General features: G+C 47.3%; 1 protein-coding gene across 1 annotated transcript in view; it reads right to left on the bottom strand.

Annotated features, from left to right (window-relative positions):
• The window catches only part of Alpha-man-ia (alpha-Mannosidase class I a), a 32195-nt gene that overhangs the window by 7017 nt on the left and 9329 nt on the right, over positions 1 to 15849 (bottom strand). The window contains exons 4-9 of the mRNA XM_077684600.1: positions 15223 to 15317; positions 14105 to 14322; positions 6908 to 7023; positions 4850 to 4958; positions 2560 to 2679; positions 952 to 1124 (exon numbers count right to left, since the gene is read on the bottom strand). Of these exons, the coding sequence (XP_077540726.1) occupies positions 952 to 1124; positions 2560 to 2679; positions 4850 to 4958; positions 6908 to 7023; positions 14105 to 14322; positions 15223 to 15317 (831 nt within the window). The remainder of the gene's footprint in view (positions 1 to 951; positions 1125 to 2559; positions 2680 to 4849; positions 4959 to 6907; positions 7024 to 14104; positions 14323 to 15222; positions 15318 to 15849) is intronic.

The following is a 15849-nucleotide window of genomic DNA, read 5'->3' as shown; positions in this document are numbered from 1 at the left end:
CAGCACCTGTCGAAGTCTGAGGCTGTTGAATGGGAGAGTTTTCATCAGAACTAAAATCTGAAGAATCCACATTGTTGCTGGAGTCATCACTGCTGCTGAAGTAAAAATTTATCAGCAGCAGTGGCCGAAGTCTCTGAAACCGCTGTCCATCTTCAAAGAGCGCGCAGTGAAACAGGATGCCATTTTCGCCCAACTCGCTGCTATCTTGGTTCAAATTTCACTTGCGACGCCTTCTACCCACGTGACATGTAAACAAACGGCAACGAAACCGAAAAGGGGGTTTCCAATGAACACTCCAGATGGCGGCAGTTGTCCGAATAGTGCCGTTTTTATAGTTTTTGCGAGAGGTCTGAAAATCATTGTTCACCCGTGAACAATGGCCTATGGCGTGGTCCCAAGAGAAATAAAAAAAAGGCCTTCATTTGAGTGATGATAAACAGAGAATGATTGAAAGGTAGATTGAAATGTGGTTGCATTCACGAATGTTTTGTTTATAGTGCAGTACCGCTTATAGTGCAGATTTTTGCAGCTCTCGCAACATCGTTATAAGTGGTCTGCACTCAACTTTATTGCATACAAACAACCCGTCTTTTAACGGCCGCTTTTCTGATGGAGGTGAAAAGCAAAAAACGGCCGTGTGTACGAGATTTTGGCACATGTTAAAGATCCCCAGGTGGTCAAAATTAATCCGGAGCCCTCCACTACGGCGCGCCTCATCGCCTGCGTTGCGTCGTCGCGTTATAACCCACTATCAATCAAACTGATTTTGCTGCAAAGTATTCCGTGACTGCTCAGTGGGTAAACCATAGCGAACGTGCGGCAGGAGCGTTGAACTCTTTGTTTCGTTCGAATCCTTGTCGCAGTATGAAAATTGGCTCGTAATTTTAACTTCTGGACAAAAAACTTGATTAAAATGAGGTTTTCAAGGGGAACTATGATTTGCCAGCTCACCTGCACAGCCTCCCAGCCCCAGTCGCGGTACTTCTGGTCCTTGGTGAGCCTCCAGAGGTAGAAGTAGGACTCGATCACCTCGGGACGCAGGATGTAGTACTTCTCATTCTGCTTGGTCGCCCGGGCCTCCAGCTGCTCCGTGAACCGGAACGACTCGGGCCCCAGCTTGGTGGCTGCGCAGAAGTGCAACCCAGAGGAGGACGGCGCTCACACCACCGCACTTGGTGGTGGCCCTGCGCGCCAAGCTCACAAGCTGGCTTTCATCTGGCATCATAACTGTACTGTGCTCATGCCTATGGACTGCTCACGCACCACTGTTTCAAAACGGGGCGTCAGACACACCGAAGTAAAGGAGTGCCCCTGTTACGGGCTTTATATAAGGCACACAAGCGGATAAAACCCGGCCGCGCATTGCATACATCGCTCTTCATCCAGGTGTCTTACTCTCGCCCCCTTGGCCAGCTTTCTAGCCCAAAAATTACACCCAACCTTCCAATGTTTTGTTTCAAAGCATAACTGACTTGCAATACAATAACTGTTACTTCTCATGAGTATTCACAGACTGCTACATGCTGCAGAAGGATATATCGATAAATACTATTCACAAAACTGAATTAAGCCACTGAAGCTGGTCACTTTTATCTGGGCCAGTTTCTTACACCACAGTAAAAAGACACTATAGGGTTGGCCAGGGCCTCTCAAAGGGTCCAGAAATCTCCTCCATCCTTGTTTCAGTCAGACTCGCCAGTGATACAAAAATTGACTCGCACACACGCAGCAACAAACAAACAAACAGGCATCACACCTACTGTATAAACTGGACTTCAGGTGAAAAAAAGCTCACCAAAAATGTCATTTTACTTATTTCCACTCCTCGTCTGTCATAGGCCCACCTCTGTGCTCAAGTCCCTTGTCAGAGCAGTCGTACATTTTCTCAAAGGGCAAAAACCTTCACACTTTGTACAGAGCCGTACTCAACACTCCTTGGCATGCGAGCCCAATCACTCTGCAGTGAATGGCTTCTGGTGTGCCTCGGAGCAACCCCGCACGAAACTCGTGCGGGGTTGCTCTGTCATGCATGTGCAGGCTATGGCCACACCGGGGCAGTTGCGCTCTTACGATTGCCAGCTTAAAATTCACACCCTGCCAAAGGCCACTAAGAAGACGAGGTGGTACACATTCTCGGGAGAAAGAATCCTGACACATTTTGTAGTTTAAGTAAGATAAACAGGTTTTGCTTACAATACAAGCCTTCGTTCGGTTGTCACACTGTATTCGCACCCCAAATTAAGATGTACTGCCTTACACAGGCTACAAAAGCCCCCTACAGACAATCGGGGAATGGAACAGCTTCAAAAGCGTTAACATAAAAATTGGCCTCACTCCCTTATCTTATTTGAAGCAAGGGTTCGATGCGTTTTTCTGAACCCAATGCCATGAGCACACACTCACAAAACTAGGAAACTAGACCTGTGAGACTGTGAAGACTAGACCTGTGAAGACTAGACCTGCAAAGACAAATGGAATCAGCTGATCGTGTTAAAAGTGCGCTAGCTGAACAGCCATTTCAGCTTGCCTGCAGAGGCTGCCACCAATGACGTAACTTACGTGTCCGGTCATACGACTCGTGGCAAGTGTTGGTGATGTTCTTTGCCACATCCATGAAGTGATCCTTGGCAACAGCTGGGTCATCTGCTAGCACTCGGGACATCAAGCCGTAGAAGCCACCTGGTTGGAAGATTGGAAAGAAAATTAGGGGCTTCCAACATGTGGGTGTACTGGCATTTCAAACTGAATGATTGATTGATTGTAGGGTTTAATGCGCCGATGCAACGCAGGCGATGAGGCGCGCCGTAGTGGAGGGCTCCGTATTTATTTTGACCACCTGGGGATCTTTAACGTGCGCCAAAATCTCGTACACACGGGCATTTTTGCTTTCGCCTCCATCAGAAAAGCGGCCGGGAATCAAACCCGCAACCTCATGCCCATCAGCCACTAGGCCACCGCGGCGGGTAGGCATTTCAAACTGTCAATACATGCAAAAGAACAATGATCAACTAAGATCTTATTACCTAAAGCTCGCTAAGGAAGAGAGACACTGAAAAGGAAGAATCTAGTAACTAAGCTGGTGAAAGGCTTGGTACCCTAGCTGCTGAAAATCTCACCTCTTTGCTGCTAGCTGTCCCGTATACATATACTGGCAGTAGCGGTCAACAGCTTCCAGATTCACTCTAAATATTTACTTTGACTCTGCTTGAGCAGCCATGAGCAAAAGTTTACAGAATGTGGTATTGACACTTTCTGCAAATTCCTCTCTAGCCTTGCAGTACATAGACTGTTTGATGCATGTTAGTGGTTAATGTTTCATTTAACTGCTAATTTAGAATCCAAAAAACAGACACAGGAACTCTCGCGCGGCCATGTAAAAGAGAAATTGTCCAAAATAGCAGCACTTGTGGTCCGTAAATTTTGGCTCGTGACCGTACACCACGGCAATATAATTTACCTAAATCAAAACTGCAACCAGGCTTACCACTGACAGCCTGTGGTACCACTGAGGCAGCCTGTCTGGTAAATGTTCAACAGCTGCAGTCCAAGTCCTTTCAAGAACAGATTCAGCAAAAGTTACCTCGTACATTTAACGTCTACAGGTCCCCAGTTTCCTACATTCAAACACAGCGACAATGAAATCCCACGAGTGTGAAATTCCCGCAGCAACGAAATATTTTCGGATCCCCGGCGAACGTCCATAGAAGCCCAAGTACCTATTTCATATCTCGCAGTAGCGAAATGTTTTTGGAAAGCGATTCCGTGTGTTAACGAAATTCGCTGCAAGTCTGGTCAGCATTTTATCGACCTATTTGAGGCCAACAGTTTCTAAAATGTGTTCAAATGCATTCTTCTTTGGACTCAAAGTTCGTAAACTTCAGCCACAGCGCGCCTGCAAGGCCGCCGCCGTATTTGTTTACATTGAAGGCTATGCAATTTTGAGGCAGCCTTGCAGCGGCACCACCAGGAGGCGACACATGGCACAGCTTTGGCTTGGGCTACGCTAGCCGGCTACCGCTTGTTCGTTCGTTGCGTGTATGGCAATTGGCACGTTTACTCTCAATCAAAACCGGAAGTTTTTATCGCCACAAGATAAGGCATCCCTCATTGCCCCAGTCAGATGCCCAAGTGGAAGAAGGAAGGGTAGCGCCTGCAAGTTTTGAACTGCCTAGCTCGCTCTACCATTTTGAAAAGCAAGAATGCCGCTCTTCAATGCCACACGTGCATAAAACAAAACAGTGATGGCTGTGGACTTTCTGAACGTTAACAAAGCAGTGCTTACTTAGTTTTTTTAACAGTATTGGAACAACGAGGTGCCACTGTCTGGCAAAGTTCGTCAACAGAAGAAGCTGGACTTCGCTTGCATGCTCCTCGAACACACCCGGTGCTGATAACCAAGGAGAAAAATGTGCAGAGGAGGTTAACTCGCAGGATGTTTTGGATGTGTATGACACCGTTCAGTCATTTTTAGGCACACAAAACTACCAATGAAGCACTTCTTGTGTGAGCGCTGATCTATGAAATTACTGCAAGGTATAATGATATAACCGACTTTCGTAAATAAATTTTCGGTATGCAGGCGATTTTGCTGTCGTTTGTTTCATTCTCACGGCAACAAAATTCCTGCAAAAGCGAATTTTTTGGCCTTCCCCGGCGGTTTCGTTACTGCAGGGTTTGACTGTACTGTTCTTTTCAGAAAAACGGTGATACGCATTTGCAGTCTTCCCATGTTTCCTGCCTTCATAAACACCCGCTGCTGTAATCAACCGGTGTAGGTGAACTTGTTCTAACACTTCTCTTCAAGCCTTCTCTAGGCCCCATCTGCAGTGAGGGAAGCAGGAACGCTCACCAGCGAAGCAGGCCAGATGGTCCATCTTCTGGTCGACTCTGTCGTACTTGATCTCCGCCAGGAACAGCAGCCCACTCTTGGACTGCAGCAGCAGCCTCGCTTCGATGGCCTGGGGTACAATTAGTGGGGACGGGCCAATCAGGGCCACCAGTGGTTTATGGGGGAAAATTAGACTGCGATGACACCTGTCTTTTCTGCCCCACGGATAGGCCACACACCCACGCAGCAGCACACTCCCACCTGCTCACCGTATCTCCCAGACCCCTGTGCAGCAGGTCTGGGGAGGGCCTATCCCACAGTTCACATCCCAATCACATGCAGGGCCCTTGACACAACAAGACAGAAACATTTCCCTGAACTATACAGATGACACATTCCACTGCACCCCTCACACTTTTTTGCCGACAAACCAATCTTTTCCATTACATGTTTTGAAGTGTTAACAGAGATAAAATTTCTATAACTCTTGTCATATCACGCATAATCATCCCGGCAATAGCCATCTTCATGTACTTTAATTCGTTTCACTTTTACTTTTACTCACAGGTTTTGGTACTATTTACGGTTGCATCACTCATTAAATAGCTGTTTCTTTGGCGCACTTTGCCCTAGTTGGCTTTGTGCCATTAAACATCAACCACCACCATCATAAACTAACAACTGGCTGTCACACAAGAGCATCTGCACAGGCTCAAGTGCAAGAGAAAACCCCTTTCCAGTAAGCAGGCGGCTAATACCAGCTGCTGTGCCAACTCTGCTGTAGCGTAAAAGAAAGCCAGGAGAACAAAAAAAAAAAAAAAAAGGCGGAAGAAAACAGAAAAGGGTGGGAGATAAACTTCTGCAATAACCTTTCTGCCACCGTCCCTTAGTTAGCAATTTTTATACTTGCTATAGTTTACTTGCAACATTCATGTCTTCTGTTTTTCTTGTGTCTGCTTATTTACATTCGATCCTGGTTTTTTGTATGTATTCTTTTGCTTTTTGTTGTTGCTGTATTGAACACTGAACTGTTGTACCCCGTCCCTGTCCTCCCTTACATAAAGGCCCCGGGCCCTTAAGGATAAAATAAATGAAGTGAAAAATGTGCAGCAGCACCAATCAGCTGCCCTTACGCAAACTGTGTGGATAATTTAAAAGTATAAAAAAAAAAAGCAATTTTACGGCTCCATCAAAATCAACACCTGCCTTAGTTCAGAAAAAAAGATCACGCACATTACCTCGGGCAGCACCTATGGCATTCTCCGACATTTTAGCGGTCGTGGCACAAACATAATTCCTTTGTCTTGTCTCGTTAACGGTCAAAGGTTATGACCCATCATTTGTGACAGATAGCCTGGAACTATTCTGAGCCCAACTACAAATTTTCTGGCTAAAAGTAGTCCACCTACTTAGTAGCATGTACAAAATAGCCACCACCAAACCAAAAGAAATTCCAGTCTTTTGCTTTTGAAATAGGGCTTCTCGACATAAGGTTAAAAGCATGTTAAGTAGGTGCAGATCTATTCAGCGAATCTCCAGCCCCGTGCTAAAGGGCTCCTGCATTATGATAACTTGCCAAAAGTGCCCAAATTTCTCCTTCCTAGCAGCCCAATTTCACGCTTTACGTCAAGCACGTTTTTAGATAACTTGGAAAGAATTTTGACCTATTCATTGGGAAACATATGTGAGCAGACCTCTGGCAATGCAGTCAGCCAGAAATGCTGAAATTCTTCCTACAAAAGCTCTGGAAGGAAATGGCAAGGCGGTTTCTCAAAGATATACTTTGGGGTGATCTATCTCCAAAAAAGCCGGTGTGTCCCACAGTAAAGTTGAAGTGCAATAACAGGACAACAGTAATCTTGATGACTGCAAGAAAGACATGAAAATTCAAGTTCCTAGACTCTGGCCATAACTTGAATAGCACCCATCACATCCAAATCATGGAAAGCAAACTGAGAAGCAGCCGCCGAATAAATTGGAACAACGTTTGTTTCCTCGCAGAAAGCTGTTAAAATGCTTGCTTTCAATGCAGACGGCACTTTTCACACACAACGGAGGACAAATAACAAGCTTCCCAACCTTCACAGCATCCAAGAGGAGTTTCTTGGCCTGCACGTCTTCTCCATCGGACTGGATCCAGGCCTTGAGTAAATACTCGTAGAAGCTGTCGCCCAGTGCTCCCATTGACATGTGGTCTGTGCAAGAATTATTTCCCAAGCGGTTACACAATACTATCCACACAAGCACGCAAACTCTCTAGAATGGCTCATGCGCTGACCAGAAGCCTTTGCTGCCTTTACACAGCACATGTAAGCATGCGCCTTCTGGCTAATGAAAGCTTAAAGAGTGCACCAGGAGGAGGAGGAGGAATAAACGTTTATTGAAGCCCAATCCGACTCCGTGTGTGGAGGCAGACCAGCGGGGAGTCTCCTTAGTCCAGGAGTTAGAGGTTAAAAGCATGTTAATGATTTTAACCTTTGGCTGGCTCTGGCTGGCAATGATTTAAAAAACAAGCAGTAGAAAGGATGCATATAATCTGGGTACCAGTGATTACAGCAACTTAGGGACTAGGACAATGCATTTTATCAAAAATTAGTGTGATAGCATCACCTAGAAAAGTTAATTTGTTCCAGCTGCATGGTTGCAGCTCCTCCAGAACGATATGGTTAAATATGAACAAGGAAAATATGTCATTCTTTCAGTCTTGGTCCCTTCAAGTGTTCATTTTGCTTCAAAAGGGGTTGACTTACAGAGGCTCTTTTTACACCAAACCTCTCAAACCCAAGATGTCTATTAACGCCAAACTGTTGTAGCTGCACTTCTCTTACCATAGCTATAAAATGACACAAAATAACACACGTCTGCATACTGACTGCAATCATTTCCATCCATGCCTCTAGCCGCGTTCGCTCATTTACTTCCTGCATCCAGGAAGTAAACACGCAGGAAGACAACAACGAAGGCAGACACTAGCAAGTACTTTCTCACCTCTCCACCATTCAAAGAAAATGCACTGGGTGAATTCCTTTTTCCAAAGAATCGGCAACAATTCAGAGCTTGATTACAGGTTATGGGTGTGTGTACATGCCAACGCACACACACCCCTCCTCACCATAAAGCCTGCTCCTCAAGATGGTCACACTGTCCACCCACCCACCCCCCTCTCTGCCTTTTATTAAAAGCGAGGACTGGATTGGGTTGGATTTGTAGCTATACTCATTTGCAACAGGTTAACTATCCCCCTGGGAAAACGAGGCACTGCCACAGGGCCAAGGCAATGATGACGATACGTATGAACCATAGAGTTTCATACTAATGCATTATACCAGAGGGAAATCTGTTACTGCAATTGCGTGCCACTGTGAGCACCACCATAACAGCTAGCAACATTCCTCTCCTACTTGGCCTGGATAGCCACATGGCTTCTTTTCACTCTCAAAGTCGAAATCAACAAAAATATAGTAACTTTTTTTTTTCTTGTTGGTCTTGCACAAAGCTCGTACATAATCCCTGACAAATAAAATGACATGCTTCACATGCCAGCTAGGGGAAATCTATAGCAACAAGTAATTAAGAGTTATGCGGAGAATTTGAGCAATATTAGGATAAGTTCAGATTTGGCTCGTACTCAGTTGAAACAGAAGAGTTTAGAAGAACTTTGCTGGTGGGCCAGTTGGGGCATATTCAATGTAAAGTAAAAAACTGCGCAATTTTGGACGGCCACAAAAAGGAAGGAAACACAGGACAGGCGCAGACTTGCAACTAACATTTATTACACCAAAGTCGCATACTATAAGTACAGCCGGAAACCCCGCCACTGGGCATGCGCAAAACAGAACCGATGGCACTTGGCATAACAATAATAAAAACCAACAAACCAAACACCCTAGCGCCGGTCATCATCCAGCTGTACTTATATGTGACTTTGGTGTAATAAATGTTAGTTGCAAGTCTGCGCCTGTCCTGTGTTTCCTTCCTTTTTGTGGCCGTCCAAAATTGCGCAGTTTTTTACTTTACGTTGAAACAGAAGAGTTGGTGCGGCAGTCTTATGAAAACTTTATTGCAATTGACTTTTAAGAATGGTACGAAAGAGTCTTAATTAAGGAAAAAAGGCCATAAACATGCTACAGAGCTTCAAGAACAGTAAAACTATACATGAAGAGCCGGTGAGTCCTCTTGGCAGCATTAGCAGCTCTTTTCGAATGTTTCCGTAGGGTACTTCTTTGGGCACGCCTGAAGACACTCATGAAGGTCTTCATTGCCTTGCCATAAATTTCCAAAACGCTTCAAAGGAAGCCTGCTCATATCTTCCATGGCTTGCCATGGCTTGTAAGAGGCAGCTAATTTTTTAGGTACGTAAACGAGAAATATGGGAGTAATGACAATAATAATAACCAGATTTACTCTGTAAGAACGAGGGAGACGAGATAAAATGATAGTATCACATCTCTCAGTTTCATTTCGTTCACTTCCGTTCACGTTATCGTAGACGTGTGGCAGCAGATCATTTGCCGATCTCCTCATTGCTCTCTGAACTCATGATAAGCCAGCTCTCAAAAGCAAAAACAAATTGATGCAAAAGCGTACAAAACCTCCCGAACAGTCACACCAAATGTGAAATCCCATAGGGCAAATAAATTTGTCTCATTTTGATCCGTGCCACAGCAGGGTCTAGCTCATTTTCCATACGAAGTAAGGTCTGCGTACACGTTTGCAGCGAATTGTATATTTATTTGCCACGTTTTTTTAGGGGAAGTTGCCGGGATTTTCTCGGCAGTGCAGTTTTATCTGATTTAGTTTTGGTTCGTGGATTAGGTTCATTTCGAAAAAAAAAAAGACGCTTCATTTGGTAGTCAACGTGGGATTTAAAAAAAAACAGGTGAGGTTCGTTTGCTCCGTTTACATGGAAGCCAGTACTGCTGTACACTGGCTTCATGCTCTGCTGCCGGCCTGCCACTTGCCATTCGCTGCACCCCCTTTACCCTGTTCGTCTGCAACTGGTGCTTCGGTTCCCTCGGACAGCAGTAAGTTATCGCTTGTTTCGCCAGGGTGGTGGTTTCAGCTGCTCGGGTCCCATATGCTTTGGTGGGGAAGAAAATTTGTGTCTTTAAATATTCAACAAATCCCTCCATCTCAGCGCGCCGTGGTGTCGGCGGATACTGTCCCCCATGCCCGGTGTTTGTGGCTCAACCATTTCCTTCCCTGAGCCAAACTCGCAGCGCGTTTTTCACTAGTTTTCGTGGAAATGCTGCTTTTGCATTTGTCGGTAAGAAGGGTAAGAAGTTTGCTTGCCGCAGAGAAACTCGCTGTAGGGTTTCTCTACGGAATGCCTTCCAACATCCAGCTCATGCATGTGTGCAGCGTCCGCCGAACAAACCAAGGCGACTCAAAGGCTTTAAACCGGATGGCGACGAGCGGAGTGGCGCGAGGGGATGCGTGACCCCATCACCCGGCGCCTCTAACGACTGTTACGCCCGCTTAGGGAAAGCTACCGTGGGAGTACAAAAGCCCTGTTCCACAGTCAGCGCGTCCATCTGGACAAGAAGGATCGCTCAAAAAGGAAGCGCAAGAACGTTACCCAGCCCAACAACGGCAGGGTGACAAAGTGAATGCGCACATCGCAGTTGTATGGCGGCAAGAGACACCGGCGGCATTCCTTTGGACAACTAAAGCCAGTGACAGCATTACTGTTGATTGACAGCCACTGTGGTTAATGGATGCTATGCACGACGGCGGTGTAGTGATGCCAGCGCCGGTGGACCCCGTCGGGGGCGATGACCCTCCTCCCTTCTCGCAGCTTTGCCGTGTCCCCCAAGCCGTCCGGGGGGGAGTGGCAGCCCTTTGGGACGGCCTTGCCGGCGACCTTCTACGCGGCTTTTGGGAAGACTCGTTTCCTCCCAACCTTCGGGGGCGGCGGACAGGGGGGAGCGGGGGTGAAAACCCTAATTGGTACGTGTTGCTGTGTGGAGGCAGCTCGCCAACCGCGCAGTGGTTCGACACCCTTTTTGGTCCCCGGGCCCCCATCAGGGATCGTGCCGCGATACCCCCCTTGTGCGCTGCGGCGCCTTTTAATTGTAATCCAGTTTTTATTGTGTAGTGTTATCTTATGTTCTAGCTTTGTCGTGTCCTGCAAATAAGTGTAAATAGACTTTTTCTTCATCATCTACTTGCCTCGTCTCGTCATCGGGTCCTTCACCGTCCTCCACGATGACACCACCCACCTCAAAAATGAACCAAACTTTACTGGCGGGTTTACGGACCCCGAACTGCATTCCTATGAACAGACCTCGAGAACACTGGGCTTGAGCGGGGAAGGGCACGGAGTTAAGGTGGACAATGGTCAACGTAAGAGAGACAGGTGTGCAGCGGGTGATCGGTGAAAATGAACCCGGGCCAGACATGTCGATGGACACCAACTAGACTTTTGGCCGAGAGAAATTTCTGCTTCAAAATTGGACTCCGAACTGTTTTTTGTATTAAAGAGGTTATAAAACCCCAGGTACATACGATGAAAATATGAGGCGCATTAAACAGCTTAGTCTCGCGATGTCGGAGTATCGTTAAGGTGTCGGCAGATAGCAACGAGTTTACTTCACCAACGGACCGAACGAGAGGACAGAGGAGAAGCTCATTCCCGCCTTGCATCCTGAGCCATTGCTATGGGCAAGGACAGCAGGACAAGCAACACTGCGACGCCGAGGAAGCGACAAGGCGCATCCCTGGAAATAACAAGGTTCTTTACAAAACGCCCAAGGTAAGCGCTGACGCGCTGGTGCTTGCCACCGTTTTTGTATCTACATTTACTGCAGTCCAGTGCGTCTCGATACTGCAATTTCCGAGGCCTGAATTGTTGGCGTTTTGATTGGCAAACCGTTAAACCTCCAACTATGAGGGTGTTTAGTATACCGTATTTACTCGCATAATCCTCGCACTTTTTTTTCGGAAAAGTCAATGTGAAGTTAGGGGTGCGAGAATTATGCGGGGGAAAAAAAAATCTGGTGCACAGTGTTGCCAATTTGCCTTCTGCCAATCCCGCTAAATGTAGCAGTCGTTTTTTGTATATGTAAGCTCAGTGTTGCCAACAGCAGCTATTTCTTTTTATCTTATCGTAAACAGTCTCCCGTTGATCAGCGATCATGAAATTGCCGCCAGGCACGCCGAAGTGCCTGCCTGCGGCGCGGTTGCCGTGTTCGATCGCGTACTCTATCGCTTTCAATTTGAAAGCGGCAGTGTAGCTGGCGTTCTTCCCCATGGCGAAACGGCACCAAGCACAAAACAAACAGATCGGCACCAAGCATAAAACAAAGCGATCAAAAAGTTCTCATAATGGCAGCGAGCTATCCACCACTGACGCGAGTGACTCACTGACTGCTGCTGCTAAACGACGACACGACAGCGGGCTGCGCGAACGCCGTCTAGTTGCGCGCACGCGAAACCGGCTCAAGGACAGTGTGAATAGCGTGTTAGGGCGCCTGTTAGGGAGTAGCCATGCAGGTTGTTAGGGCGCCTGGATGGCCTTGAATACACAGCGCTCTCCGCCGAACGGAGAGGCAGCGGGGGAGGGCGCGTGTCGGAGAGCGCGTGCACCATGCGGGTTTCGCGAGCAGCCAACTTTCGCCGCTGCAAAGTTGGGGGTGCGAGGATTATGCGAGGAACCAAAAAATCCAAGTTTTGCTGGCTCACATTAGGGGTGCGAGGATTACGCGAGTGCGAGGATTACGCGAGTGCGAGGATTACGTGAGTAAATACGGTAATAACACACGGTATTAGGCGTATGAAATCTCTGATTTACCTAGCATTTTGTTTCCTTCTTTCATAACTACCGTATTTACTCGCGTAATCCTCGCACTCGCGTAATCCTCGCACCCCTAATGTGACCCACCAAAACTTGAATTTTTTGGTTCCTCGCATAATCCTCGCACCCCCAACTTTGCAGCGGCGAAAGTTGCCTGCTCGCGAAACCCGCATGGTGCACGCGCTCTCCAACTCGCGCCCTCCCCCGCCGCCTCTCCGTTCGGCGGAGAGCGCTGTGTATCCAAGGCCATCCAGGCGCCCTAACAACCTGCATGGCTACTCCCTAACAGGCGCCCTAACACGCTACTCGCACTGTACTTGAGCCAGTTTCGCGCATGTTTCGCGTGCGCGCAACTAGACGGTGTTCGCGCAGCCCGCTGTGTCGTCGTGTCGCCGTCGTGATCCCGCCGTTGAGCGGCAGCAGTCAGTGAGTCACTCGCGTCAGTGGTGGATAGCTCGCTGCCGTTTTGAGAACTTTTTGATCTAATTGTTTTGTGCTTGGTGCCGCTTCCCCATGGGGAGGAACGCCAGCTACACTGCCGCTTTCAAATTGAAAGCGAAAGAGTACGCGATCGAACACGGCAACCGTGCCGCAGGCAGGCACTTCGGCGTCACCGACTTCAACGTGCGTTACTGGAGTAGGGCACGCACATACGACGACGAGATAAGGCGCGCGCCAGAAAGCAATGGCGGCAATTTATGATCGCTGATCGACGGGAGCCTGTTTACGTTGGAAATAATAAAATAAAAAGAAATAGCTGCTGTTGGCAACACTTAGCTTACCTATACAAAAAACGACCGCTACATTTAGCGGGACTGGCATAAGGCAAATTGGCAACACTGTGCACCGGATTTTTTTTTTTCCCGCATAATTCTCGCACCCCTAACTTTACATTGACTTTTCCGAAAAAAAAGTGCGAGGATTATGCGAGTAAATACGGTAGTAGCCACAGGTTTTGTTTGGAGAAAAATATGGAAGTGCAAGAGGTTTGCTACGGAGATCTGAACTCTCGGGTGCCTACATGCACTTCCATTTCGGCCGACTTCGATTGCGTATAACGCGTAGGATGCTCCGGAAATGTGCCTTAACATTAGCAGAGGGAATGTATAGTTACAGTGCAGTACACGTATTTATTCCTATAAATAATTTATTACTGCTGTTCTTTTTTAAATTTGGAAACTTCGTGTAGGGATCTTTGCTTTTTGCTTTTCGTCTCCATCACAAAGGCGGATGCACCTAATTTCATTTCTCTATGGAGGTTTATGCGCCTTTCTGGTAAACGCTGGGCGTTCATCGTGTTTGTACTAGTAATGGCCGGTACCCTCGCCCTCTCCCCTAATTTTCATAGAAAAGTTACCCCCCCCACCCCGAAAAAAATCCTGGGTACGTGCCTGCCTCTGGTATATCTATTTAGCAAGGAACTACGGCGCGAGCGAACAGGCTGTTTCTGCCTGGACCCGGGCGCGCGGTCATCCACTCACGCTGTCCCCAGCGGCCCGTCTTGGGGTTGATGTAGTTTGGGTAGAGTCCCCGGGGCTTGTCCAGGTCGGCCAGCAGCTGGCGCACGCGGTCCACCTTCTCCCGGAACACGGGGTCGCCCGTGATGTCGCTCAGGTACGAGAACTCCAGGTGCATGGTGCCCAGCTCCGCCAGGATCGAGCCCCCGCTCGAAGCCCATGCGTAGTTCTTGCTCGCGCCCCTGCGATGCACACCAGCAGCAGTGCGACGCCCGCTCTTCCTCCACAGAGCAGAGAAGGACGACTACTACCGGCCTGCCTGCGCCTGAGCCTTTTGAAACTCGCATGCAAACCTGAGAAAGGGCCATACTGAACTCCTTTACCCCACAATTGACCTGGTTCCGAACATTTTGTAGTGCATCCCCAAACGGCTTCGAGCGTGGCAGTGAAAGAACACTGGGTCCTTTTTTTGCACAAATTAGTAGCCCACCTAAGCTGCCCTCTGACGTGTCTGGCTTGTGCTCACATTTCAACATAGTGCTAAGGCTACAATACCATCATACCAAGTTCCATGGAGTACAACAGCATTATACAGGGTACTGTTTCATACTAACTAGTTCCTCTTTAACACTTTTGCAGCCAACACTTAAACCGCTAGGCCGTCTCCGACAAAACTTCTCCTGCTTTGTGCGGCATTAACTGTGCTACACAGATGTTTGTGGCTGCAGTACAGATCCACGCTTATACAACAGTGCCCACCTAACCTTTGGCATCAAAACAGCACTTTAACACTGAGTGGCACTGCCCTGGACTGCCTCAACTCACCTAAAGCAAGGGGTAACGAACCCCATAAGGTTTTACTCAGGAAGAAAGTAAAGGAAAACATTTAGCAAACTCAATTTCAGCAGCGAAAAAAGCGAAAAAAAATGGAACACCAGTAATCATCGCGGCACTTTAAAAGCTACCAGCAACTCTGACAAATTTCACTCGGTGCCAAATGAAACGGCCAACAAAAATCCCATGTCTTAATCAAGGAACTTGGAAGTGCAGCACGTTTCAACAGAATGCTTTTCCATTATAATCAAGACACGAAACACCCAATGCGTCAATTACAATTTTTCACCAAGAAAGACAAGACATACGTTTTGACGTTGATGAGGGCATGAGGAATTCCTTTGGGTGTGTTGAAGGCTGGTAGTAGGAGTCGGGCAATCTCCTCCGCTTTGTCTTTGAACATCTGCACCAGTCACAAGAGGAAGCCGCGCCGCCCTTGCTTCCCAATATTCCTCGCAAGTGTTGCGGGTAAATTCAAGTCCCCAGGCAATCAACATCTGCCCCTGTTATGCATACACAGGGGCAGATGCTGCAACAAAAGGACATGCGCACAAGAATATTGAAATCAGCAATGCGAAAAACCTGCCCCTTGGCACATTTCAGTTGGCACTCAGTAGCCAGAACATAAGAATAATGATGCACAATGAAGGACCCTTTTTTGCACATTTTAAAACATGCAGAAAACAGGAAACTTATTTGAGAAAAACTTGCTAGCTTATTGTGAAAAACTTATCAAACGAATTTTATATGGCTAGGGCTCTAGGTAATTTTTATGTCTGCAAATTTGAGGCTCCATGTGCCTTGGAAGTGCTTTGGAATTACATACACAACTTATGTGTCTTGGAATTACATACACAACTTTAGAGAAACAGATGGCTTAAAATGTAAACCAAAGTGACACATTATTCACACCAAAAACAGCGCAGGGACTAGGA

This window comes from Haemaphysalis longicornis, unplaced genomic scaffold (genome assembly GCF_048455015.1).
Source record: "Haemaphysalis longicornis isolate Haplotype H1 unplaced genomic scaffold, Haemaphysalis longicornis Haplotype H1 scaffold_9, whole genome shotgun sequence".
Lineage (NCBI taxonomy): Eukaryota > Metazoa > Arthropoda > Arachnida > Ixodida > Ixodidae > Haemaphysalis > Haemaphysalis longicornis.
This window is presented reverse-complemented; position numbering and strand designations above follow the sequence as displayed.